Source organism: Acomys minous (genome assembly GCF_964271855.1).
Source record: "Acomys minous genome assembly, chromosome: 20".
Lineage (NCBI taxonomy): Eukaryota > Metazoa > Chordata > Mammalia > Rodentia > Muridae > Acomys > Acomys minous.
The window spans coordinates 8,554,182-8,579,869 of NC_140502.1; the positions used below are offsets into that span (position 1 = coordinate 8,554,182).

At 50.3% G+C, this 25,688-nt stretch overlaps 2 protein-coding genes across 9 annotated transcripts; one reads left to right on the top strand and one right to left on the bottom strand.

Moving 5' to 3' along the window:
* Positions 1-50: 50 nt before the first annotated feature.
* On the bottom strand, positions 51-15,558 carry MBOAT7 (membrane bound acylglycerophosphatidylinositol O-acyltransferase MBOAT7). Of its 2 annotated transcripts, none has more exons than XM_084770098.1 (8): positions 15,303-15,558; positions 14,573-14,651; positions 14,335-14,464; positions 13,485-13,611; positions 9,822-9,981; positions 6,791-7,151; positions 4,877-5,053; positions 51-1,026 (listed from the first exon to the last, which is right to left on the bottom strand). In XM_084770098.1, the coding sequence occupies exons 2-8, from the start codon at positions 14,646-14,648 to the stop codon at positions 636-638; spliced, it is 1,422 nt and encodes a 473-aa protein (XP_084626224.1). In that variant the 5' UTR covers positions 14,649-14,651; positions 15,303-15,558; the 3' UTR covers positions 51-635. The 2 variants fall into 2 exon arrangements, with proteins under 2 accessions (XP_084626224.1, XP_084626225.1); XM_084770099.1 differs by lacking the exon at positions 15,303-15,558 and adding an exon at positions 15,079-15,209.
* A 200-nt stretch (positions 15,559-15,758) lies between these two features.
* Positions 15,759-25,405, top strand: TSEN34 (tRNA splicing endonuclease subunit 34). Of its 7 annotated transcripts, none has more exons than XM_084770104.1 (5): positions 15,759-15,887; positions 17,219-17,465; positions 17,617-17,935; positions 18,431-18,688; positions 24,896-25,405. In XM_084770104.1, exons 2-5 carry the CDS (start codon positions 17,223-17,225, stop codon positions 25,081-25,083), a joined length of 1,008 nt encoding a protein of 335 aa, XP_084626230.1. In that variant the 5' UTR covers positions 15,759-15,887; positions 17,219-17,222; the 3' UTR covers positions 25,084-25,405. The 7 variants fall into 7 exon arrangements, with proteins under 7 accessions (XP_084626230.1, XP_084626232.1, XP_084626228.1 ...); XM_084770106.1 differs by lacking the exon at positions 15,759-15,887 and adding an exon at positions 16,021-16,039; XM_084770102.1 differs by lacking the exon at positions 15,759-15,887 and adding an exon at positions 16,163-16,311.
* Positions 25,406-25,688: the final 283 nt, after the last annotated feature.

Consider the following 25,688-nt stretch of genomic DNA (forward strand, 5'->3'; position numbering starts at 1 on the left):
GGGCTAAGTGTCCTTGGCTTGTCGCCCACAGATATACTCAGAAACAGATGCATGTGTAACATTTTATTGGGAAAGATTTTTACATTCTGACCTGTCACACAGGCCAAGGATGACAGTGGGTGGTAGGTTGTGTGGGGGCCCAGAAATGGCTCAGACAGAAGCTACTGTAAGAGCGTGCTCCACTGGGGCATCTCACTTGCACCTCAGTTTCCCCTTCAGGATGTGTAAGATCGTAGTCTCAGAAATACTGGTTTGATGATAAAAAAAAAAAAAAAAAGCAAAGAGGAAACCAAGAAGGATGCTCTCTTCCCCTCTCCCAGACCCTGAAGCTCCTGTTCCAATACTGAGGACCCACTGGGAGTTTGTCCAAGATGCCAGACGACCACTGGTGCCCGCCCTTGTGTGGCTTTTAGTGCAGAGACCATAGGGACAAGAATGGACAGTAAATACCTTGACATCAGTAGAGGGAGGTTTGAAAAAGGTTAAGAGAGGCAGAGATCCCAGAAGGGTACCCCTAGCTTTGTTTAAGCCGGCCATTAAACAGGGCAATTGGTTGAGGAAGAGGGACTCCTTTCTAGGCTCAATAAAGGATCCCCAGTTCACGGACTTCCCAAGGCCACCACAGCACAGCTAGCTCACTCCTCTCGGAGCTTTTCCTTGGCTTGGCTGGCGGAGGCCTGGGATGGTGTCTTCCTCTTGCTGGGGCTCCCACCACCCAAAGCCAGTCCCAGCCCCAGGCAGGCCAGGGCTAGAAAATGGATCCAGAAGTAGATGGAGGACCAGTACCGGAGCGTGTCACTCATGGAAAGGAGCACGAAGCCCATGCACATGTAGTCGTAGGCCCTCATCTTCAGGAACCAGTGGACCCAGTCCCAGGCTTGCTGGCCCCTGGGGCTCAGGCGTCGCCGCAAGGCTGACTCCATACAGCCCTCGGCAGCCAGACACAGCGGGATGGTCATGAAGCTTAGGTAGTAGCCAGGGTGGAGGCCGTGCCAGTAGGCGCTCAGTAACATGGTCCAGGCGCTCCTGGAGGAAGAGACTCGAGTCAGGATGCGTAAGTCCGGGCTTCAGGCCCCGCTGTCCCATGCCCTCCTCCCTCAGACCGAGCAGGTCAGGCCCGCTCTTCCTTTCTGCATCCTGAAAGTCAAGGAGGCTCTGGTTTTCCCTGGGGACTGAACTCAGGATCCTGCGCACCTTTCAAAAAGTTGAGGCCGGGTGTGGTGTGGTGCATGCCTTTAATCCCAGCACTCAGGAGGCAGAGGCAGGTGGATCGCTCTGAGTTTGAAGCCAGCCTGGTCTACAAACCGAGTCCAGGACAGCCAGGGCTACACACAGAGAAACCTTGTCTCACAAAACCAAAAAGGAAAAAAAAAGTCATTTAATAAAATTTAATTTTAATTTATGATTTATTTTGGCTAACTTGACACAAGCTAGTGTCATCTGAGAAGAGAGAATCTCAATTGAGACCATAACCATCAGACTGGTCTATGCAAGTCTGTAAAGCATTTTCTTTCTTTTTGGTTTTTGAGACAGGGTTTCTCTGTGTTACCTTGGCTGTCCTGGACTCACTCTGTAGACCAGGTTGGCCTCGAACTCACAGAGATCCACCTGCCTCTGCCTCCTGAGTGCTATGATTAAAGGCGTGCGCCATCACGTCCGGCTTGTGAAGCATTTTCTTGATTCATGTGGAAGAGCCCAGCCTGCTATGGGCAGCGCTAGCCCTGGGTACATGGCTCAGGGGTGCAAACTGATTAAGCCACAGGGAACAAGCCAATAAGCAGCACTCCTTCACGGCCTCTGTTCCAGTTCCTGCCTCCAAGTTCCTGCGTTGACTTCCCTGATGATGACACTGTGAGCTAAAGTAAACCATTTCTTCCCCAAGCTGCTTTTGATGCTGGTGCCTTATCACAGCAATAAAAACCCCAAAACAGTGAGGCTCGGTATGTCCGGGGCCCTGGAAACTAAAAACGTCTCTAGATGTTGCCATGTGTCCCCTAATTGAGAACAAGTGATCAAAATATTGGGGTGCCCTGGGCTTTGACATGACCCCGATCCACAGGGTTTTAATAGTATCATCTATAACTAGTAACACTCAAATGGCCTTATTTTATTATTATTATTATTATTATTATTATTATTATTATTATTATTATTATTATTAATTTGGTTTTTAAGACAGGGTTTCTCGTAGTCCTGGCTGTCATGGACTCACTTTGTAGACCAGGCTGGCCTCAAAATCACAGAGAGATCCACCTGCCTCTGCCTCCTTAAGTGCTGAGATTACAGGCCATGCGCCACCCACGCCCCAGCATGAAGCGCGGTTAGAGTTCAGAGGGCAACTTCCTATATAGTCAGTTCTCTCTTTCCATCATGTGGGTCTTGGAGATGAAACTTGGGTGGCCTGCTTTGGTGGCAAGCACCTTCACCAGTTAAGCCACCTCATTGGTCCTGTTTATTGTTGTTGTTTTCAGAAAGAGAGAGAGAGAGTCCCACTTTGTTGCCTAGGCTGGCCTGGAACCCACCATCCCCCTGCCGTAACCCCTCCCACTGGTGCAGTGAACATCACCTCGCTTGGCGTCAGTGTCTGCTTCTAGCACCTGTTCCTTAAGTGCTGGCATCGCATTACCATCTACCTCTCCAATGACCCCGCGGAGGATATCCGATAGTCTTCAAGTTAATGAGATAGAAACGCAAGTGTCTCTTCTTCCTTACACATGTCCCAACAGCTTCCTCCCGTGCCCCAGGGTCCCTTGACAACCCACTGCCTGGGAAGCAGGCCTTGTCTCTGCTCCAAGCCCCTAACTCCTCTTCTCAAAGCCAGTGTGAGGCTGACTGAGGAGCTCCTCTCCACCACCTCACTCTAGAAACCCAAAGCCTCGCATTCATCTTCCTCTTTCACCTCTGCCACTTACACCCCTTATGCATTCTCCCTGCAAGGCCAGAGCAGATGTTTCTTCTGTTTTTTTTTTATGATGCTGGAGATGGAATCCAGGGCCTTGTGCACACTGGACACATCACGTTTGTGTTTGTGTGTTTTAAAGGTGTGATTTCACTAAGGTGCCTAGTCAAGCTTACTGCCTCAGCCTCCTGAGCACTGAGATTACAAGTGCGAGCCACTATGCCTGATTTGCAGTAAATCTTTCTTTAGAAAAGATTTTAGGGGCCTGAAGAGACGGCTCAGGGGTTAAGACCACTGGCTGCACTTCCAGAGGTTCTGAGTTCAATTCCCAGCAACCACATGGTGGCTCACAGCCACCTATAACGAGATCTGGGGCCCTCTCCTGGCCTGCAGGCGTACATGGAGGCAGAACACTGTACACATAATAAATAAATAAAATTTAAAAAATAAAAAAGATTTTAAGTTGCGGAGACACACGTATGATCCCAGAACTCAGGGAGGGAGGCAGAGGCAGGTGGATCTGTGGGAGTTCGAGGCCAGGCTGGCTTACAAAGCAAGCTTAAGACAGAGAAACCCTAACAAAAAAACAACAAAAACCCCCAAACAAACAAACAAACAAATAAATAAATACACATTTTAGTGTGTGTGTGGTAGGGGTTATGCATATGAGGGCAGCGTCTACAGAGGCCAGAGCAAAGTGTTTGATTTATAAACTCAAAGAGTTGTAAATGGCTGTAACCCTGATATGGGTGCTGGGAACTGAACTAGGGTCCTCTGTAAGAACACTATGCAATCTTGCTCACTGAGTCACCTCTCCAGCCCCTCAGAGTGAATCTTTAAACCACAGTTCCCACCACACCCAGGTAAATGTAGCTCATTTTTTTTTTCTTCCTTCCTTCCTTTCTTTGGTTTTTTTGAGACAGGGTTTCTCTGTGTGACAGCCCTGTCTTGGACTCACTCTGTAGACCAGGCTGGCCTCGAACTAACAGAGCAAACCTAGCTCATAGGCTGGCCATCATTAACTACTTATCGGGGAGGGGGGGGAGGGGCATGGGCTCTCTGTGTCCACTGATCCCATCTGGCAGTTTGGAAACGGTTGAGGGTTTGCCTTACAAACAAACAACAAACCAGAGGATTGAGAACAACTTGAAAGCTGGCCTGACTGAGGACTGGTCTGAAGCTCCCACTGCTCAGGCCAGTGAATGTGGTGAAGCCACGGCTGAGCGGCCAAGAGCTGTTCCGCAGATGCTTGAGCGATGTGGGAAAAAGGTGGGTGGAAGAGAAACAGAAACAGAAAAAAAAAAAAAAAAGTTGGCCAGGTGTGGGGACACAAACCTGAAATCTCAACACCGTGGGGGCAGAGGCAGGAGAAGAGACCAGCCTGGTTTATATAACAAATCCAAAACAGCCAGAGCTATGGAGTGAGAACCTCTCTTAAGAACAAAACAGAGGGCTGGAGAGGTGGCTCAGAGGTTAAGAGCACTGACTGCTCTTCTAAAGGTCATGAGTTCAATTCCCAGCAACCACATGTTGGCTCACAACCATCTATAACAAGATCTGTGTCCATAATAAATAAATAAATCTTTAAAGAACAAAACAAAAAAAGCCAAAGCAACAAGCCAGGCAGATTAGGATGCAAGGTCATGGATGGCCACCGATCTAGATTGAGGCCAGCCTGGCCTACATAAGTCTGTGTCTAAAAACAAACAAGGTCTGTCAAAACAGCCCAGTGTAAGTTCTCTGTGGCCTCTGGGACCCAAGACCGACTCCTGACTACACTGCTGAATGAGGCCGACTTTAGACCCTGAGGATTTACTCCAGAAGGACCAAGAAACTACAATCTATGAGTCTCCTGGCTCGGGACTCGGCTCGAGAAGCCTCAGACTACCACGGGACGACCTACTGGGAGATACTGAGCTGTCTCTGACACTGGGGGTGGGGTGGGGGTAGGGGGATGGGAGGGGGTGGCTCCCTCACCTTAGAACGTAGGAGCGGACAGGTGCACTCTTGTAGATGTACTGTGCCAACCACCACTGCACGGTCATGTTCCAATAGCGCATGCCATCCCGCACCCGCACGCAGAAGTCTGTGCCATAGCAGTCGATGTTACGGATGGTCTCATAGTCATACTCCAGGGACTCTGCATCCTCCAGACTGGGGGGTGGGGGTGGGGGTGGAGATGAGCATGGGGACAGACAGGCAGCTCAGCCAGGCCCCTCCTGACACCTGCTTCTGTCCCAGCCCGATGCTAAAGAGAGGGTACTGGGGAGGCAGCGGCTCCCTCTCTCTGGCTGTGGCCTTTGAGGGCCATAGGGGAGAATAGGCCAGAGGGAGTCAGGTGGGTGGGGCACAGTTCACTAAGAGTGGGGTGCTCTTGGTAACTAGGAGGGTCTGAAACCGCCACAAAAAGCCTTGAAGGGCTACGGCTGCTAAGCTATCACAAGTCCACCGACAACCAAGCTCAGTAATTTTGAGTTTCCAAGTATGGTCCCTTCTGAACTGTGGGGCAGAGCAGCTGCCAGGAAAGCACCCACTCTAAAAAGGTGGTTCACGGTTGCTAGGGAGATATTCTAGGCCTTGCGACTCTCAATGATCTCTGTTGCTAGGGAAGAGGCATTCCTTAGCAACAGGGCCCAGGATGTTCAGAAAGATCTTTCAGAACAGGGCTCTTCCCTGATCCCTGTGATTGTTCGAGAACTGGCACCTCCGGAAATGTCAGAAGTCTCCAGGTCTCCAACACCAATACTGTCAGCTACAGAGAAAGATGGACCTATGGGAACCTCCAGTGGCATTTGGACACGGGAAGGAAGGCATCCTTTACCCATGGGACTTGTGGATGCAGCACAGCATTTAATCTCTGCCTTACTTCTCTGCAGGATACCTTCTCTCTAGCAGTGGGGGGCGGGGGTCCATCCACAGTAACTAGGGCAGTGGTAATAAGTTCACATCCTGGGGGTGCTGCTACCCCCCAACAGGATGGCAGTTTATGACAGGCAGGGGGTGTCACTACCCTACCGAGCAGTGACCTACAATTCAGGAGTGGCTGCTATCCCATTCCCCAGTTGGAAGGCTGACAATGGGTCCTAGAAACAGAGATTCAGTTCACTCCTGGTTGCTAGGGATGCCATTTCCCTCTCAACAAGGAGTGATAAGAACCCTGTAATTACTAGTTTTGTGGCTTACCCAGCAATGATGGTGCTGGGGGTTGGAGTAGCCTTACTAGGAAAGGGTTAAGCCTCAGCAATCTGGGGGAAAGACAGATGTTGAGAGTAGTGCTCTCCTCAGCTGGAGGAGAACAGCCAAAGATGTTATTCCCTTAGAAACAGGGCAACTGGGAGATGCTGTGTGAGAACATCCCATCCTGAGCTGCTGGCCTTAAGCAAGACAGGCAGTTCAGGGGGTACAGTCCACGGCCACAAACAGCAGGGCTCTCAGCAAGAAGGAAGGAGCCATGGTTGCTAGGGATATAGATTCCTCAGCCGAGGGGAAGTTCAGTTGCTAAGGAACTGTTTCCCTAGCAACAGAAGATGGGACCCATTACTACCAAAGGATTGTATCTCCAGCAACCATGAACAACCTTGTTTTGGGGGTGACTTTTCCGTGGCAGCACAGAGTAGGTATGTGGCTGCTAAGATACCATTGTCCTTTCCCTAGCAATAGAGGGCAATTAGCCATACTGAGGGGGTGACAACAGGGGGCAGTCTGTAGGTACCAGGAACACACAGTTTTCCTAGTGGCCAGGGAAGGCAGGTGATAGTCACCAGGGGGGTCAATATGCTGCCAACCACTGCTGCTAGCCCTATGCCCTGCTCCCTTCCCTACTAGGGGCAGAGCCAACCCTTGGTGGTGGGGCCTGCTTGGTCGTGGGAAGCCTCCCTCCCGCTGCCTGACCTGCTGGGGGATGGGCATTGGAGGGTGGGGCCGCCCCCGGCCCGGGCTTTGGCAGCCACGGGGTAGGCCCCGAAGCCCGCGGCAATGCAACCGCACTCGGCGGCAATCCAGGCCACGTAGAAGCGCATGCGGAAGGCGAAGAAGACCGGGATCATGTAGAAGAGGCGGGTGGGCAGCGGGCGGGCGTAGAAGGCGTCCTCACGCACAGCTTCCAGTGGGAAGAGATGGGAGGACAGGAGGAAGAGGAGGCCAAACAGCGGGGCTGGCCAGGCGCGGCGCAGCAGGGGCCTCAGGCTGGGCACGGATCCCGGGAAGGGCTGTTCCAGCCAGTCCAGGTAGGTGCGGTAGCGGAAGAAAGGGCCTGTGGAGTGTGGCAAGAGCAGGTGGTTGGAGCCGGGCGTGGTGGCGCACGCCTTTAATCCCAGCACTCGGGAGGCAGAGGCAGGTGGATCGATGTGAGTTCAAGGCCAGCCTGGTCTACAGAGTGAGTCCAGGACAGCCAAGGCTTCACAGAGAAGCCCTGTCTTGAAAAACCAAAAAAAAAAAAAAAAAAAAAAAAAAAGAGCAGGTGGTTGGATGCTGGGTACCTGAGCCTACTGGGGAGGTGGAAAGGCGGAGGATGGAGAGGGGCGAGATGGGCAAAGGGAGGAAGAGGAGAAGGAACTGAGGACAGGAGATTTGTGAACAGGGTGGGAGAAGCTCAAAACTACAGAGCAAGGGAGAGACAGAGAGAGCTGTGGAACACAGGGCTAAGGGGGGAGGAGAGAGAGACAGAGAGAGAGGAAGAAAAAGGAGGAGGAGGCGGAAGACAGAGAGAGGGAGGGAGGGAGGGAGGGAGGGGGAGGGAGAGAGAGAGAGAGACAGACAGACAGACAGACAGACAGACAGACAAAACCAGATCAGGAAACTACTGTATATTTTCCTGACAGGGAAGAGCTGGTTCCTGACCACTTTTCATAAGCTTCTCCTGGACTCTGAGTGGGCTTGGGTGATGGAGAGGGAACACACAGGGATGTTTGTAGGATGTATGATGTGGTGTGGACCAGGGAGCATCAGTGGCGACTGAGTGAAGGGATGGATGCTAAAGCCCTTGTTTGTTCACCACAGGCCACGGGTATCCGTTCCCCTGAAACATCTTTACAAGACAGGAGTCAATCAACGGCTTGCAGGGATGGCGGAGGTTTGGTGTGGGTGACTAAAGGTTAGGTGGCACCTTTTCAGAGACGAGGCTGTTCTGCAAACAAATAACGCACTGGTGATGGTTTCACAAGCCTATGCATAGAAAAGCCAGTGAGTTGGGGGGCATTTTAAATGGATACATACACGAACAGCATCTCCGTGAGGTTGTTAAAAAAAAAAAAAAAGACAAAGAGAAAACCAGGGCTAGGGAATACAGGCCAGTGGTAGAACATTTATCTACCACGCACAGACTCTGGGTTCAATTCTCCCAGCATTCTCATACGACAACAAAAACACAACAAGGAATCTGGCAGGCACGGTGATGCAAGCCTGTAGTCCCAGATCCTGGGAGGCTGAGCCAGGCCCCGAGTTAAATTAAAAGCAGCCTGGACTGGTCTGAGACCCTGGCTCAAACAAAACAAAGGGGGCTGGACAGATAATTCAGTAGAGTGCGTAGTTCTCTTCCAGAAGCCCCAAGTTTGACTCCCAGTCCACCTGTTAGGGTGGCTTTAAGTGTAACTCCAAGTCTTGGGGATCCAACTCTGCTTTCCTGGCCTCCATGGGCACCGTGACACAGTGAACACAGAGAGAAGCTGGCACGCATGCACGTACACACTCTATTTTTAAAGAATTAAAAAAAAAAAAGCAAAAAAACAAAACAAAACAAAACAAAACCAAGCCAGGCATGGTGGTGCAGGCCTTTAATCCCAGCACTCAGGAGGCAGAGGCAGGCGGATTGTTGTGAGCTCGAGGCCAGCCTGGTCTACAAAAGTGAGTCTAGGACAGCCAAGGCTACACAGAAAACCCTGTTTCGAAAAACAAACAAACAAACAAAAAATTAAAAAAACAAAGGAGCAAAGCCCAAGCCTAATGAGGTAGGTCAGGCCACGTAGCTCAGTTGGTATTGCACATGCCTAGCATGCACAAGGTCCTGGGTTCAGTCCCTGCCACCAACTAAACCATTATGATGGCTTTTCTGAGTCAGGTCAGGTAGTAACGTCACCTACCCAGGAAGCTGAGGTAGGATAATCCAATGTTCAAGGCCTACGTAAGAGAGCTTGTCTCAAGATAAAAAGTTGTCAGGCAGAAGTGGCACATGCTTTAATTCCAGCACTCAGTAGAGGCAGGTGGATCTCTGTGAGTTCTAGGTCAGCCTGGTCTATAGATCAAGTTCTAGGGCTGTAGGTAGCCAAGGCTACACAGAGAAGATCCTGTCTGGAAAAACAAAACAAACAAAAACATAAAGACTAGTGGAGAGTGGTGGCGCAACGCCTTTGATCCCAGCACTTGGGAGGCAGAGGCAGGTGGATGGCTGTGAGCTCCAGACCAGCCTGGTCTACATAGCAAATTCCAGCAGCCAAGGCTACACAGAGAAATCCTGTCTTGAAAAACCAAAACCAAATCAAACCAAACCACCATAAAGAGTTAACTTGTGGGGCTGCAGAGATGGCTCAGAGGTTAAGAGCACTGTCTGCTCTTCCACAGGTCCTGAGCTCAATTCCCAGCAACTGCATGGTGGCTCACAACCATCTATAATGTTAAATGATGCCCTCTTCTGGCGTGTAAGTGTATATGCAGGCAGGTATTTTCTGAAACCAAAAGATGCTGAGTTGTGAATATCTGTTCCCTGGATGGCAGAAACCTAGGCTTACATAGGCCTGCCTCCTTTAGCTCTCCTACTGGCACCTAGTAGGCAAAAAGAGTCAGTTCCCAGAGCAGACAGATGTGCTCAGATAGGACAGTAGCTGACAGAGTACAGAGAGCCTGGGACAGAGCAGGGGACATAAAATGGGAACAGAAACTCTGGGTAGACTGAGGCAGAGGGCGACAGGTAAGTGGGCAGGCCACTTACCTGTCATGATTCCCACATAGCAGTAGCTGTAGCTAAGTGTCTCCATCAAAGAGGGGACGTCGGGCAGGAGGCCCAGGGTAGGCTCCTTGCTGAAGCCAGAGGCTAGTTCCTTCCTCTGGGCCAGATGCAGGTCCTGGACTTCGCTGGCCAGACTCACCAACTGTGTGAACAGAGAGGAAGGCAAGTGATCGGTCCTCCGAGGCCATCTTCACACTCATGTTTATCTCAGCTTTTACAAGGAGGGCTGAGTTCCCCCACCTCATGGATGGCACTGCCTATCAAGAGTGGTGGAGGAATCTTGACTTGGTGGCCGTCGCCAGGGCTTAGTCCTAGACCCTTTTCTTCTCTCCCCCCCACCCCCTCTCTGCTTCCATACAATCCCACGGCTTGGTTGCCTGCCTGCCTCCTTCCTTTGTTTTCTTTCTGTAGAGAGCTCTGGCACAGGCCCTGCAATTGCTATGCAAGTACTCGAACACTGAGCCACATCTCAGGCCCCCCTCTCCTCCCTCTAACTTCTGAAACAAGGGGCTGGAGAGATGGCTCAGAGGTTAAGTGCACTGCCTGCTCTTCCTGGGGGTCCTGAGTTCAATTCCCAGCAACCACATGGTGGCTCACAACCATCTCTAATGAGTTCTCTTCTTCTGATGTGCAGGTGTATCTACGGAGGCAGAACACTGTACATGTAAGAAATATTTAAAAAGAAAATTCTGAAACAAGATCATGCTGAGTTGTCTAGGCTGGCCTTGAACTGCGATCCTTCCAACTCACCTCCCAGAGAGCAGTTGAGATTAGTTTTTTTTTTTGTTTGTTTTTTTTTGTTTTTTCGAGACAGGGTTTCTCTGTGTAGCCTTGACTGTCCTGGACTCGCTTTGTAGACCAGGCTGGCCTCGAACTCACAGCGATCCACCTGCCTCTGCCTCCCGAGTGCTGGGATTAAAGGCGTGTGCCACCACGCCCGGCGCACAGTTGAGATTAGATGCCTGCCCCACACTAGGCTGAGCTTTCTCCTTTCTGACTCCACTGGGTAGAGCTGGGGGGTGTGTGGATGTCCTAACTGCCCCTCCAGAGCTCCTCAACCTATTTTAGCCAGAGACAAAATTCCTATGGCCACACCTGTGTCCTCCTGCGTCCCGTTAGCTCAGTGGCCTGAGCCCTAGGAGATGCAGAGAAGCGAGGGAGTGAAGCCAGAGCTTCCCCTACAAGATGGCTTCAGGGAGTAGGGTGGGGCTCTGAAAAACTCTTCCTTCTTAGGCTCCATAGCAATTCTTCCCCTAACACAGCTACTGGCCTAGGGTATTTATTTCAACAACTCTGTCTCCTCATCACCAAGCCAGTGTCAAAAAACAAACAAAACCTGCAAATCACCCTCAAGTCACCCTGTCCCCACGGTGATTTGGAATCATCTGCCCACGGCATGCAGTGTGTATCAAGCTGCTGCTGCTTCTTCTTCTTCTTCTTCTCCTCCTCCTCCTCCTCCTTCTTCTTCTTCTTTTTTCTGAGACAGGGTTTCCCTGTGTAGCTTTGGCTGTCCTGAACTTGCTTTGTACACCAGGCTAGCTTCGAACTCACAGCGATCCGCCTGCCTCTGCCTCCCGAGTGCTGGGATTACAGGCTTGGCCACCACGCCCAGCTTCAAGCTACTTTCATAGTCACCTAGACTTTGCTTTTCCCAGACTGGGTCTTATATAATCCAGACTGTTCTCAAACTCACTGTGTAGCAGAGGATGATTTGAACTCCTCCTCATTCTCCTGCCTTTACCTCCCGAGTGCTGGGATTACAGGTGTGCACCGCTACACACTAGCCTTTTGGTTCTTTTTTGTCTTTTAAGATTTATTTTTAGGTCTCTGTATAAATGACCTATGTATGTAGATATCCAGAGGCCAGAAGAGGATGTCAAATCTCCTGGAATTGCTTTGACTATTGTTTTTGAGCCAGTCAGTATGGGTGCCAGGATGGCAACTCTAGAACCTCTGGATGGGTAGCAAAGTCAACTACTGGGTACCCTCCCATCTGGGTTTTGGAGGGAATTTTGTTTTTGAGGGGAGGAGTGTTTTTATTTTTGCAGATAGGGGCTCTCTAAATAGCCCTGGCTGCCCTGGAACTCTCTATGTACACCAAGCTGGCCTCAACTCACAAGAGATCCATCTGTCTCTTGTCTGCCACGTTGTGGGATTCAAAGCACCTGATATCATGCTTTTTCTTTAATGCCGGGACTACATTCATGAATCGCCATGCTTGACTCTGCTAAGAGGGCCCTACCTCAACTTATCTTATTCCATTCTACTTCAGCTCTCTCAGCACCTAGGGCAAACTACTATCCATGAGGTAAATCTGTTGTACCTTGCCTCCTGACCAACAAGCCAAAAACAAATAAGCGAACCAAAAACTTTCTTGCGAAGGGAATCCCAGGCCCCTATTGGAGGGAAGTCCATCCTGAAGAGGCCAACAAAGCCCCACATCGCTTGGCCTCTGCTGCCCATTCAACCCTATGTCATTTGCAAAGCGAACTAACTGCCAAACACAGCTTGCAGCACCCACCCTGGTCCCGTCTACGTGGGCAGGTCCATACATACTCTGGAAGGCTCTTCTTCCAACTCACAGCTGACCAATCCCTGTCTACTGTCGGATTTGCCGTAAGAACGAAGAACTGTGGAAGCTGGGCGTGGTGGCGCATACTTTTAATCCTAAGCACTCTAGAGGAAGAGGCAGGCAGGCAGGCCTCTGAATTTGATGCCAGCCTGGTCTGCAAAGTGAGTTCCAGGACAGCCAGGGCTACACAGAGAAACACTGCTAGGAAAAACAAAATATAAAACAAAACAAAACAACAACAACAAAAAGAAAGAACTCTGGAGAAATCAGATACTGGCAGGACCGTCAAAGGCTATGTTGTTGGAGCTCAGACACACAAGAGCTCACCACTGTTATGGTCTGGGATAAGGACTAAGGACTAGTCTCTTTTTGCTCTCTTCCTAGAAGATTAAGATTCAGACCCCGGGGTAAGAATGTAGCTCAGTTGGCCGAATGCTTGCCTACTATGCTTGAGGCCCTTGGTTAGATTCCTTAGTACCATATGAACCAGGCACAGGTGGTGCATGCCCATAATCCTGGCACTCGGGAGGTGGAGGCAGAATCCAAAGTTCAAAGTCATTTTTCTTTGTTTAAGGCCAACAAAGGGTGGTGGTACATGAGGCTCTGTCTCAAAAAACAAAACAAAAAAACCAAAAACCAAACCAAAACAACAACAACAAAACTAGACCCAGCTTTGTGCCTTTGGGCCAGATACCTTATCTCCAGAGCAGTTTCCCTATGCGGAGGAGGGTTTGCTACAGAGTCATGAGCCTGTTGGCAACGCATGGCAGACAAGCATATTCCAGGTATGCCAAATGGCTCGTGGCGGAGCACTTGGGAGATCTCTTGACCCAGGAAGGAGTGCAGAGGTGAACACCTGCTCCAGAGTATGTGAGAGGTGAGGTGAACTCTGTCTCCAGGGAGAAGTGAGGTCCCAAGCTCAGGGGTTGTGAAAGGTAAAAACCCATAGGGTTTCCCCAGCTATGAGAAAGTTTGGGAGGTGAAAGCAAGGAGGCTCCCTGGCTCCCGAGGTGGTGGTGGGGGTGGGTGGGTAGGGGGGAGATTATTGGCAGCAGCGTTCCCCACGTTCTCACCTTCAGGGTCAACAGCAGCTGGATGGCATTGGTGAAGGGCGTGGGAGTGGGCAGGCCCAGCAGGCTGAGGGCTCGGAAGAAAAGGAGATAGGAGAAGGTCCAGGCCAGAGCCAGGGCATGACAGGAGCTAGAATACAAGTGGGGAAAGTCATCGCGTTTGGTACCAAGACCTTCTTAGCCTCTGTTTCCTTCTCTCCTTCACGACCCCTCCCCATCCAGACAGAAAAGAGGAGGTGTGACAGAGAGAGAGAGAGAGAGAGAGAGAGAGAGAGAGAGAGGACTAGTGGTGGATGACAGGCATGGATGGATGCAAGAGGCACAGCCACAGAGAAGGAAAGAACCAGGGGAGTTAAGGGAAGTTTTGTGATGAAGAAGACATTCCACCCCTCAGTAAGATGCAGAGCTCAGCTGGGCGTGGTGGCTGGTGCACGCAATACTCGGGAGGCAGAGGCAGGTGGATCGCTGTGAGTTCGAGGCCAGCCTTGTCTACAAAGCGAGTCCAGGACAGCCAAGGCTACACAGAGAGACCCTGTCTCGAAAAAACAAAAACAAAACAAAACAAAAAACAAAACAAAAAAAAAAACCAAGAAAAAAGAAAAAAAAAGATGCAGAGCTCAGGACTGGGTTCTGCACGTCTGTCACACGAATGAATATTGAGGGCTGGGACAAACACACAGGAGCAAGAAGATACGGATCAAGGTGGCAGAGGAAGGAAAATAGCCAAGACGTAGAGAAACATGAGATAAGCAGGTGGCAGCAAGTGGCCAAAGGAGAAGAAACAGAAGACCCAGAGAGGAAACAGGTTGTTGTCCGTCAGCATCCTCTTTTTTTCTCACCACCTAGTTCTTACCAAGGCTGGGCCTGAATGAGGGCCCAGGTTCCCAAGATGGTGATCAGAGAATGCAAAGCGTGGGGGCCACAGGTGAATAAGGTGAGCCCCAGGCCCACAGCTGCTGCCCCCCATCTCTTCAGCCCAGGTCCTGAAAGGATAAGGTAAAAGTATAAGCTTAGAGCCTTCGGGGAGGGGTGATTCCCCACACCCCAGCCCCCTCACCTTAATTTCCTACTGGACCCGGAACCCGACTCACCAGCTTTCTTAAAGAGGAAGCCAACAGGGACGGAGATAAGAAGGACCATTAGATAAGTCCATTCTTCGGGTGTCATGGTCTGCGGGAGGAAGGACCCACAGTGAGAGAACCAGTATTTCTATTCCTTCCTCTTCTGAGGGTGGTAGAATCCCCTAGTTTTGAGAACCCAGGCCTCCAGCTCACGCCTCCTTTCACGACCCAGGAATCAAGCCCCCTACTCCACCCCTCTGCCGATGTAGAAATCAAAAGTACTTCCACTCCCATTTACGACCCAGATATCCAGACACCTTCCGGCCCAAGGAAACAATTCTTTACAAGCCCTCTTTCTTCTCTGATAACCCCAAGAATCTATATCACCCCCACCCTCCTCCGAGTACACAGGAACCCTTTAGACTGTCTGGATCCCCAATCTCCTCTTCGTCGTCTTAGAAGACCCAAGAACCCAGTACACCTAACCCCCTCCTCCCTCCCGCCCAGCCCGGAGAAACCCAGCTTTTAGCATCCACCTGTCTTCTGAGCTCCGAGCTCCTCTCTAACCCGGACCCCGGGAGAGAAACCAACGGGCCCCGTCCAATCTGCAGGCACCCTTCTGTAGCCCAGCCCCGCGCAGCGTGGATCCGATTCCGCCCTGAGCAGATCCACAGGCGGTTACGACACCCAGCCTTAGCCACGCTCCCGCCACCCCACGATCATCGCGACGCCGCCACACCACCCCAACCGGGGGGCTCACCTGAAACAGTCCGCCGGCCCGGGGGCTGCGGAACAGCCCTCTGTCGCCACTGCCTGGGCTCGGGCCACGCCTCCTCAGTTCAGCACGCCCACGCACTGCCGGTTCCCGAGGGCGCCGGCAGGGTTGCGCGGTCCAGACCCCGAGAGTGGCTGCTGTCCGGGATACAGCACGGGAGGTAAAGAACCCAGGACACCAAGCGAGCGACGAGGTGCTAGCCTCGCTCCTTCGTGCAGGCCCCGGGGCAAAGAGCTGCTCTTGTACGTGAGGGGGCGGGGCCTCGGGTTAGAGAGGCGGGGCCAAGAGCTTCGAGTCCCCGACTCCCGAGGGAACCAGTTGAGGCTTGAGAAGGAGGAGGGACCAGGAGAACAGCTTTCGGAAAGAGGGAGGCTTTGCAGCTTCGGGCGCCTTCGGGCACCCTCGGTAATTCAAGCTCACGGCGTGGAGGCGGGGCCACAAGCTTCGGCTTACTTCGGAGACTGCCGAGTTCTAAAGCTGCGGTTCGGAATCAGATGAGTTCACACGCTCGGCCGGAGGTGGGCGGGGCCACCACACGCTTCGGCTTTCTTCGGAGATAGTCGAAATCAGGCGAGTGGGGGGTGTCCAAGAACAGCAGGAGATGGGCGGGGGTGGGTGGGTCACATGTTTGGGCTCGTTTCAGCCGGCTGAGTACTTTTTTAGGTCACTGTCAAATGCCAGTGAGGGCAGAAGTTTTGTCCTAACTTTGAAAACGATCGGGTGTTAAGTGGACTTGGTTTAATAATAGGCAGAGCCAATAGCTTCTGGAAACATCGAGCCTTGTTTTGCCGGAGGAAGGCAGAGCCGCCGAAAATAGACGATCAGAGGGTGATGATCTGTGAGGGGGCGGAGCCTACATGAATCCTGGGTCTGGGGGCGGGGCCAGAGCGATGACCCTCAAGGGTCCCATTTCGGGGGGAGCCGGAGCGACTATGAGTGCTCGCCTCCGGTTTTCCGCTTTGCTGACGTGACGGGATGACGGAGGACGCACTACGTAAGTCCGGCTCAGCCTGGACTGAGAGACGGTGCTGGCTACGGGTTGACTTTTTGCCTCTGCCGGAGGACAGTGCGACAGACTGAGGGGAAGCCAAGACGTGCACTGCGCCCCAGAGTGCGACTGTGGGTTCATTCGTGGGCGAGAACTCCCAAAGTTGGGTAGGGAGTGGGCGGGGCCTCAGCCGGAGGATTGACGGGCTCTGGCTAGGCTCGAACGCTGAACCGCTTGCAACTTGGAAGGGGTGTCGGGTTCGACTGAGCAGAGATTCTTCACACACACACCCCCGCCTCCCCCGAATCCGTTCGGGAGTAGAACCGAGATCATCCGAAGGCTGGGACGCTCGAGTTCGGGGTGCCGGGGTTCCCGATCGAGCCGAGCCGAGGATGCTGGAACATCGAACCTCTTGCTCAAAACAGGATTCGGATTTTTTTTTTTTATAAAGAAGTTCGATCGATTCCGTGACCAGGCGGGAAAGGCGAACCTCGGGAATTCGAAAGGGGAGGGGCTGGGCTCCAAGTTTCTAGAAGGTGTGGCTTGAGCAAACCGCCACCCTCTGTGTAGAGGTTCCGAGTCTTGACGGACACTGCCGAGGGGAAGGCACCCGCTTTGCCAAAGGGGCGGTGCACCGCTAAGGCGGGAGGTCTCTCGGAGGAAATGTGATGCGTTGGTGCTCATTGGCAGAGATGATGGTCACCAGGAGCTGAGGGGAAGGGCGGGGGGGTGCAGAACAGCGAGACCTGAGCAGGGTGGTGTGGTCTTGGCTTGGGGTGCAGGTGGAGACTCCGGCCCCTCCCCCCTTCGGGTTCAGGGGCGGGGTCTTGCTTGCACTAGGGGCGAGGAAGGAAGGCGTCAGTCGGGTTCCGTGGGGGCTGTTTGGGTGACCTCGGCGTCCTCCACTCTGCAGGAGGATGCTGGTGGTGGAGGTCGCTAATGGCCGCTCCCTGGTGTGGGGCGCCGAGGCCGTGCAGGCGCTGCGGGAGCGCCTGGGAGTCGGGGGCCGCACGGTGGGTGCCTTACCCCGGGGCCCCCGCCAGAACTCGCGCCTGGGCCTCCCGCTTCTGCTGTTGCCCGAAGAAGCCCGGCTCCTGGCCGAGATCGGCGCTGTGACCCTAGTCAGCGCCCCACGCCCGGATCCCCGCAACCATGGCTTGGTAAGAAACGAAAGGCCCCCGTGGGTGGGAAGGCCTGGGAGGGCCTCATCTGGGATGAGGCTGTTGGAAGGTTGTAAACGGGGTCAGAATTCCTGTCTGTAAGGGGCCGCAAGGCTGTGTCTTGGGGTTTACTTATGTGTTTACTTCTCAGGCCCTGGCATCGTTCAAACGCCAGCAAGAGCAGAGTTTTCAGGAGCAGAGCACTTTGGCCGCCGAGGCCCGAGAGACCCGGCGTCAGGAGCTGCTGGAGAAGATCGCAGAGGGCCAGGCTGCCAAGAAGCAGAAGCTGGAACAGGATTCAGGGGCGGATGAAGGCCAAGAAGCTGGTGGAAGCGAAGCTACCCAAGGCAGTGAGACCAGTGAGGATGGCCAGGCTTCTGCAGAGCAGGAGGGAGCCAGTGGAAGCGAAGCTACCCGAGGCAGTGAGACCAGTGATGGTGGCCAGGCTTCTGCGGAGCAGGAGGGAGCAGGTGAGAGTGGGGTTTGGTGTTAAGATTTGAGGCAGGCCATTTTTGACCACGTCCCCTTGATGAGGAAGCCTAGTGGCACTCAGAGGACGGATAACAGGTCACCAAGAAGAGACTGGATACTCTATGAGCATATACAGGGGGAGGAGGTCCCCCTCAGTCACAGACATAGGGGAGGGGACTAGGGGGGAAGCGGGAGGGAGGGAGGAATGGGAGGATACAAGGGATGGGCTAACAACTGAGATGTAATATTAATAAATTAATAAGATATTTAAAGAATGTAGCAGTGCAAACTAATCTTATTCTTTTATTAAACCTCTTATAACACCTATTTTATAAATAATACTAAAAGTTAAAATCTATATTTAATGTTGATTAAAAAAAAAGATTTGGGGCAGGAAGCTTTGGGGAATTTTAGGGTTTTTTGGGGGGCATAGCGGGGGAGGATGGATAAGAACTTCCCTTGTAGATTCAGTAAGTTCTCTCTACTTCCCCCAGATTCTTCATCTCCCCAACCAGGGCCTTCAAATGGGGTGACCCCCTTGCCCAGATCAGCCCTGCTCATCCAGCTGGCCACTGCCAGGCCTCGGCCTGTAAAGGCCAAGCCTCTGGACTGGCGTGTGCAGTCCAAAGACTGGCCGCATGCTGGCCGTCCTGCCCACGAGCTTCGCTACAGCATCTACCGAGACCTGTGGGAGAGAGGTTTCTTCCTCAGCGCAGCTGGGAAGTTTGGTGGTGACTTCCTGGTTTATCCTGGTGAGTTGGGTTGGGTTGGGGCTCTGGTGCCTATACCTTTCCTGGTGGTCTTCTTTTTTTTTTTTTTTTTTTTTTTTTGGTTTTTCGAGACAGGGTTTCTCTGTGTAGTCTTGGCTGTCCTAGACTCGCTTTGTAGTCCAGGCTGGCCTCGAACTCACAGCGATCTGCCTGCCTCTGCCTCCCGAGTGCTGTGATTAAAGGCGTGCGCCACCACGCCCGGCCTGGTGGTCTTCATTTGTTCCTCATCTTCTCTCTCACCTCTTCCACCTGGGGACCTAGACTAGGACAGCAAGTACAACGGAGTTCTCTTGAGCTCTTGGGAGAGTAGTTTAATAGCTAGTTTTGTTACGTAGCCAGAGCCAGCCTGGAATTTTCTATGCTGCACCGGCTAGCCTTGGAATGCAAGGCTTTCTACCCTTTTCTACCTCCTGAGTGCTGGAGTTCTGGGCGTGTGTCACAACACCTGGCTTGGTGTTTGTAGTTAACTTTTCGTAAATACTGTGATCTAGAAGATTGGCTCAGAAATCCTTACCTAGGTCCACAGAACACACGAGCACATTCACTGCAGGACTCTTTATGGAGTTAAAAGATTAAAAGCAGCAAAGTCACTGAGGGGAACGAAACAGCAAGTAAGCCTGGAGAGGTGGGGCGTGCCTTTAATCCCAGCACTAGGGAGGCAGAGGCAGGCACCTCTAAGTTTCAGGACAGCCAGGCTGCGTAGTGAGGCAGTCTCAAGAAAACAGTAAGGAAAGGAACAACAGCAGCAGCAGCAACAACAACAACAACAACCAGTTGTCTGAGAAACATAGTATTAGTTATCAAAGAATTAATATGTAGGATTAGGGTCGGCTATGACTGTTAATGCCTCTCATCTCAGCCTCCGATAAGTGGAGGTTAGCTTTGCTTACATGATACCTCATCTCAATACATTTTTTTAAAAATGGGGTGTGATGTCCATACCAGTAATCTTAGCACTTTGCGTCTGAGATGTGAGGATTGCCACAAGCTTGAGACCTGCATAAGCAACATGAGTTCAGGCCAGCCAGGACTAGGTTTCAAAGCTTTGTCTGAAACCAAGGGAAAAAGGTGTTGGAGGGCCACATATGTGAAAAATAGTAGCAAAAGTCAAAATTAGGAGAGTTGGTTGAGAATGTACGGCAGACTATATTTGATATGGATATGCAGATAGATGGCTCAGAGGTTAAGAGAACTGACTGCTCTTCCAGAGGTCCTGAGTTCAATTCCAGAAACAATGTGGTGGCTCTGATGCCCTCTTCTGGCGTGTAGGTGTACATGCAGGCAGAGCATTGTATACATAATAACAAATCTTAAAAAAAAAAAAAAAAAAAAAAGACGGGCTAGAGAGATGACTCAGAGGTTAATAGCACTGACTGCTTTTCCAGAGGACAGGAGTTCAATTCCCAGTAACTACATGGTGGCTCACAGCCATCTTTGCCCTCTTCTGGCCTGCAGGTATACATGCAGGCATAGCATTGTATACATAGTAAAATAAATAAATAAGTAAATCTATTTAAAAAACAAAAAACAAAAAAACAAGGAAATTGAAGTTGTAGTTTGGTCTGAGTATGCTGATATGTGCTTGTATCCCCAACTACTTGAGAAACTGAAGCAGAAATTCTTGGACCTGGGAGTTAAAAACCAATCTATGGCCAGGTGTGGTGGCACACGCCTTTGATCCCAGCACTCGGGAGGCAGAGGCAGATGGATTGCTGTGAGTTCAAGGCCAGCCTGGTCTACAAAATGAGGCCAAGACAGCCAAGGCTACACAGAGAAACCCTGTCTTGAAATACCAAAACAAAAAACAAAAACAAAAACAAAAAAACCACTGCCACCACCACCAACAAAAAAAACCAATCTATGCAGCATAGGTTAAGACTCTTGTTTCTAGACAAAGCCACTGCAGCTTACAATAGCTAGTTTAAGTCTGTAAACTACCAAGTTCTATACCTTACTTGTTCTTTTTTTTTTTTTTTTGAGATAGTGGATCATTGTTTAGCTCCAGCTGGCGTAGAGCCTGCCTCTGCCTCCGCCTCCCAAGTGCTCAGATTAAGGCTCGCTCCATCATGCCTGGATAGCTCACAGTTTTTGTTATTTTTCTTTCTTTCTTTTTTTGTTTTTTCCCGAGACAGGGTTTCTCTGTATAGCCTTGCCTGTTCTGGACTCACTTTGTAGACCAGGCTGGCCTTGAACTCACAGCGATCTGCCTGCCGCTCCCTCCCTAGTGCCTCCCGTGCGCCACCATGCCCAGCATCTCACAGTGTTTTGAAAGGTCTGTGTAACCCTGGCTGCCTTCAGATTCACAGAGATCTAGTTGTCTGGTTTCCTGAGTGCTGGGATTAAAGGCATCTGAAACCACACCACGACTTTCTTTTTGTTTTCTTTTTTTCTTTTTTCAGTTTTTCGAGACAGGGTTTCAGTGTAGCCTTGGCTGTGCTGGACTTGCTTTGCAGACCAGCCTGGCCTTGAACTCACAGCAATTTGCCTGCCTCTACCTTCCAAGTCTTTCTTTTCTTTTCTTTCCTTTCTTCTTTCCATCTTTCCTTTTTTCTTTAAAAAATTTTATATGCATTGGTGTTCTGCCTGTGTAGACGTCTATGTAGGGTGTTGGATCTCTGGAACTGGAGTTACAGACAGTTTTGAGCTGCCATGTGGGTGCTGGAAATTGAACCCAGGTCCTCTGGAAGAAGTCTTTCTTTTCTTTTCTTTTCTTTTCTTTCTTTCTTTCTTTCTTTCTTTCTTTCTTTCTTTCTTTCTTTCTTTCTTTCTTTCTTTCAATGTAAGGTCTCACTATTGACTCCCAGGCTGGTGTCCAGTTTACCACATGACACAATTGGAATCTACCTTCTTGTTTCAGCCTAAATGCTAGCATGACAAATGTGCACCACCACACCCAGTTCTAACTCTACACATTAAATTGAACCATAAGCTAAACCATTGGTTCCTTTATTATTTTATTTTATTTCCTTTGCCTCTTTTCTTTCGTTTGACAGGGTGATGCATGTAACCCTGGCTGGCCTCCACCATGGGAGTGCTGAGGTGATTAAAATGCAGAAGCGTTCATGCCTGCCACTGACCTATTAATTCTTTTTTTTATTATTAATATTTTATTTAATTTTAATCTATGTGTATTGGTCTGAAAATGCCAGATCTTGGAGTTACAGACAGTTGTGAGCTGCCATGTGGGTGCTGGGAATTGAACCCCGGTCCTTTGGAAGAGCAGGCAGTGCTCTTAACCACTGAGCCATCTCTCCAGCCCCTGACCAATTAGTTCTAATACGCCAATATTTCTAAGGCAGTGGGTACTTGGTGTACAGAACACTGAGACAATCCTTGCCCCCTATGAAATAGCATCCAAATCCAATGGCTGTAATGCTTCTGAGTTTATTTTTACATTTTGCCTGAGGCTCAAAGTTGCTAAGCCTCCGGGAAAACAGTTACAGGATTATCTTCTCAAGCATTTTGATGTACCCTCTCAGCTGGCTGGAGCCTCGTAACAGCCAGAGAGCCTGGCTTCTAGCTAGGCTCTGGCCAGGAACCTAGCTGCCAGGCAGAAACATAGCAACAGCTCCCTCTTAAGGATTTTGATTTTATTCTTTTTTATTTTTTAATTCTTTATTAAGTATACAGTGCCTGCACGTACACCTTCAGGCCAGAAGAGGGCACCAGATCTCATTATAGATGGGTGTGAGGCACCATATGGTTGCTGGGAATTGAGCTCAGGACTTTTGGAAGAGCAGCCAGTGCTCTTAACCTCTGAGCCATCTCTGCAGCCCCTATTGTTCCTTTTTATGTGCTGTGTGCGTTCGTGTTTGTATGTGTGCATGTGTGTGGGTGCTCAGGGAGACTAGAAGATGGCATTGGCTTCTCCTAGAGCTGGAGTTAACAGGCACTTGTGAGCTGTGTGTGCACTGCCATTGAACCTGGGTCCTCTGGAAGGGCGGTAGGCAGTCTTAATCATGGAGCCATCTCTCTAGTTTTCCTCTCCATTTTAAATTTCCGTTCCCTGTGATTCGCCGTCTTGTACAGTCTTATTCAGAGTCCTATCCTGCTAGTTTAAATTTACCTATTCCAGGGACAGACTGTTCAGTAACTAAAGCCATCAGAGGACATCCCCACCTCTGCTTACATAACACACGTGGCTACTGTCCTGCGCTGGCAGGCTCAGTTTTGCAACAAGAGCCACAAAACTAATCAGGTTTACTGTCTGGCTCCTAGGAAATTCTTTGGAGTTTTTATATTTATTTTATTGTTTATTTATTTATTTTTATTTATTTAAGACAGGTTACTCTGTGCAGCCCTGGCTTTAATCTTGGCTTTCTTTTGGTTGTGTGTGTAGTTTTTTTTAATCTTATTTATTTTGTTGGTAAAATCTCTGGTGCTCAGGTTGGTCTTGAACTTCTAAGCTCAAGGGGTCCCCTAGCCTAAGGCTCCTAAGTGCTTGAGGTTAAAGGTGAGTCTCGCCACATCTTTTTTTCTTTTTTTTTTTTTTTTTAAGATTTATTTATTAGCCGGGCGTGGTGGCGGACACCTTTAATCCCAGCACTCGGGAGGCAGAGGCAGGTGGATCTCTGTCAGTTCGAGGCCAGCCTGGTCTACAAAATGAGTCCACGATGGCCAAGGCTACACAGAGAAACCCTGTCTGGAAAAAAAAAAAAACAAACAACAACAACAACAACAAAAAAACCAAAAAGATTTATTTATTATTTACACAGTATTCTGCCCACATGTGTGCCTGCCCACCACAAGAAGACACCAGATCTCATTACAGGTGGTTGTGAGCCACCATGTGGTTGCTGGGAATTGAACTCGGGACCTTCGGAAGAGCAGACAGTGCTCTTAACCTCTGAGCCATCTCTCCAGCCTCCTTGCCACATCTTTTAATCACGATAGTTGTGTATTGTTCAGTCTTGCACATGTACCTTGTACCGTGGAAGTAACCATGCAGTGCTTTCCATTCTGTTTCTTGGCAACTGTATAGCCATCTTGGGTCATCAAAACCAACCTGGGTCACATGAAACATCTGTCTCATAAAAGGAAAGACAGAAGGTCCTTAGGAGTACAGAGGCTGTGCCAGGTGTAGTGGTGCACACCATTATTTCCAGCACTCAGGAAGCAGAGGCAGGCAGATCTCTCAGCCTTGTGTGTATAGTGAGTTTCAGAACAGCCAGATACCCTGTCTCAAACAAACAAGCAAACAACAACCAAAAAAACAGCAGCAACAACAACAAAAAAACCCATAAAAGTGTAAAGTAAGTACATGCAGTAAACATTGAACCCCTATTCCATTTAGCCAATGGACAGAACATTCTCCACAGTTGTGTGGAGAGTGAGGACTGACTCTGACATGACTCTGGCACTCTGGTGCCACATATTTGACCATTTCCCCTTGGTGGGGAGCCCTGGTGGCACTCAGAGAATGGATAAACAGGCTGCCAGGCTGTGGTCATATGGTGGGGAAGGAGATCCCCTTCTGTCATAGACCTAGGGGAGGGTAAAAGAGTGAAAGAGGGATGGAGGGAGGAACAGGAGGATAAAAGTGAGGGGATAACAATTGAGATGTAATCTGAATAAATTAATTAAATTTTTAAAAAAGTGTAGAGTAGCTGGGTCCAAGGGTATGAGTTTCAGGATATTTAGTGTGTGCTGAAAATGTCCATGTAGCCTATGATTCCAGCTACCCAGGAGGCTAAGACAAGAGAATTCAAATGCCAAGCTTAGGGCCAGTGTGAGCCACAGGGCAAGGTCAAGACTAGTGTGGGCAGCATAGACGCCGTTTCCAAAAGTAAAGAGTGCCAGAGAGATGGCTTAATGGTTAAGAAGAGCACCAGCTACTCTTGCAGAGGACCAGATTTGGTTCCCAGTACCCACATGGTGACTTGTAACGCTCTGTAACCCCAGTTCTATGGGACCTAATGCCCTCTTCTGACTTATGTGGGCACCAGCCACACCACATGGTATGGGACACATGCATGTATGCGAGAAAACAGACATTCATAAAGAAGGTGGCAGAATACTGATTATTCTACACAAGGCCCTGGCTTCCATACTGAGCACTACAAAGCAGCCAAAAGTGCAGTTAGCTGAACGATCCATGTCCGGTCCAGCTCGCCCTCCCTACCCCCCCCCCCCCAACCCCCCCCCCCACCCCTTGCGATGGGAACTGCCATGGCTCTGTCTTTCTCCCAGGTGACCCGCTGCGATTCCACGCTCACTACATCGCTCAGTGCTGGTCTGCTGAGGACCCCATCCCACTTCAGGACCTGGTCTCCGCCGGCCGCCTGGGAACCAGTGTCAGAAAGACCCTGCTTCTCTGCTCCCCTCAGCCTGATGGGAAAGTGGTCTACACCTCTCTGCAGTGGGCCAGCCTGCAGTGATCTGGAGACTGAGGGGGGTGTGGCTGTGTGCGGCAAGATTGCTCCGGGATGCTCTCCCCGGCTCATCACCTCATGGAGGCTTGTGCTCCCTTGTCCTGCCTGGTTATTCTGATTCCAGGAGTTTGAACACTACATCCTTGTTAGGTTTTGTTTTGTTTTGTTTTGTTTTAGTCCCCTGTTTGTTTTAAAGTGCTTACTACCTGTGTTTTGTATTTCTGTTTCCAAACTGAGCTTGTTGAAAGTAGAGTCTGTTACTGTTTGGCTTTTATGTTTTCTACAGGGCTCAGGTCCCCCGCAGCTCTCAATAAACTTGTTGAATAAATGTTTGTGTTTTGAGTCCTTACAACAATCCTTGAAATGTGGGGCTTTGATTCCTATATTCAGACGAGGAAAAAGGAGGGGAAATGGTTTGCCTAGAGTCAGAAAACTAGTAAGTACCAGGCCTACGGCTTGATACCTGATCTCTTTGGTTCAGGAGGCTGCCTCTTTGCATCCCACTAAGTTTTCCCTTGAAGATATTTTCTTACTATGCTTATTTATTATATGTACACATGCTATTGTTGTTTTATCTGTATTGTCTAATGTTTATTATCTGGCCTAATAAT

Bases quoted from the DNA above. Each gene is read 5' to 3' on its own strand.
- MBOAT7 (XM_084770098.1), bottom strand. From the start codon at position 14,648: ATGACACCCGAAGAATGGACTTATCTAATGGTCCTTCTTATCTCCGTC. The intron at 14,465-14,572 runs GTGAGTCGGGTT...TTATCCTTTCAG, and splicing joins CTTCCTCTTTAAGAAAGCTG to GACCTGGGCTGAAGAGATGG. The intron at 13,612-14,334 runs GTAAGAACTAGG...CTTGTATTCTAG, and splicing joins CTCATTCAGGCCCAGCCTTG to CTCCTGTCATGCCCTGGCTC.
- TSEN34 (XM_084770104.1), top strand. From the start codon at position 17,223: ATGCTGGTGGTGGAGGTCGCTAATGGCCGCTCCCTGGTGTGGGGCGCC. The intron at 17,936-18,430 runs GTGAGAGTGGGG...TACTTCCCCCAG, and splicing joins TGCGGAGCAGGAGGGAGCAG to ATTCTTCATCTCCCCAACCA. The intron at 18,689-24,895 runs GTGAGTTGGGTT...TCTTTCTCCCAG, and splicing joins TGACTTCCTGGTTTATCCTG to GTGACCCGCTGCGATTCCAC.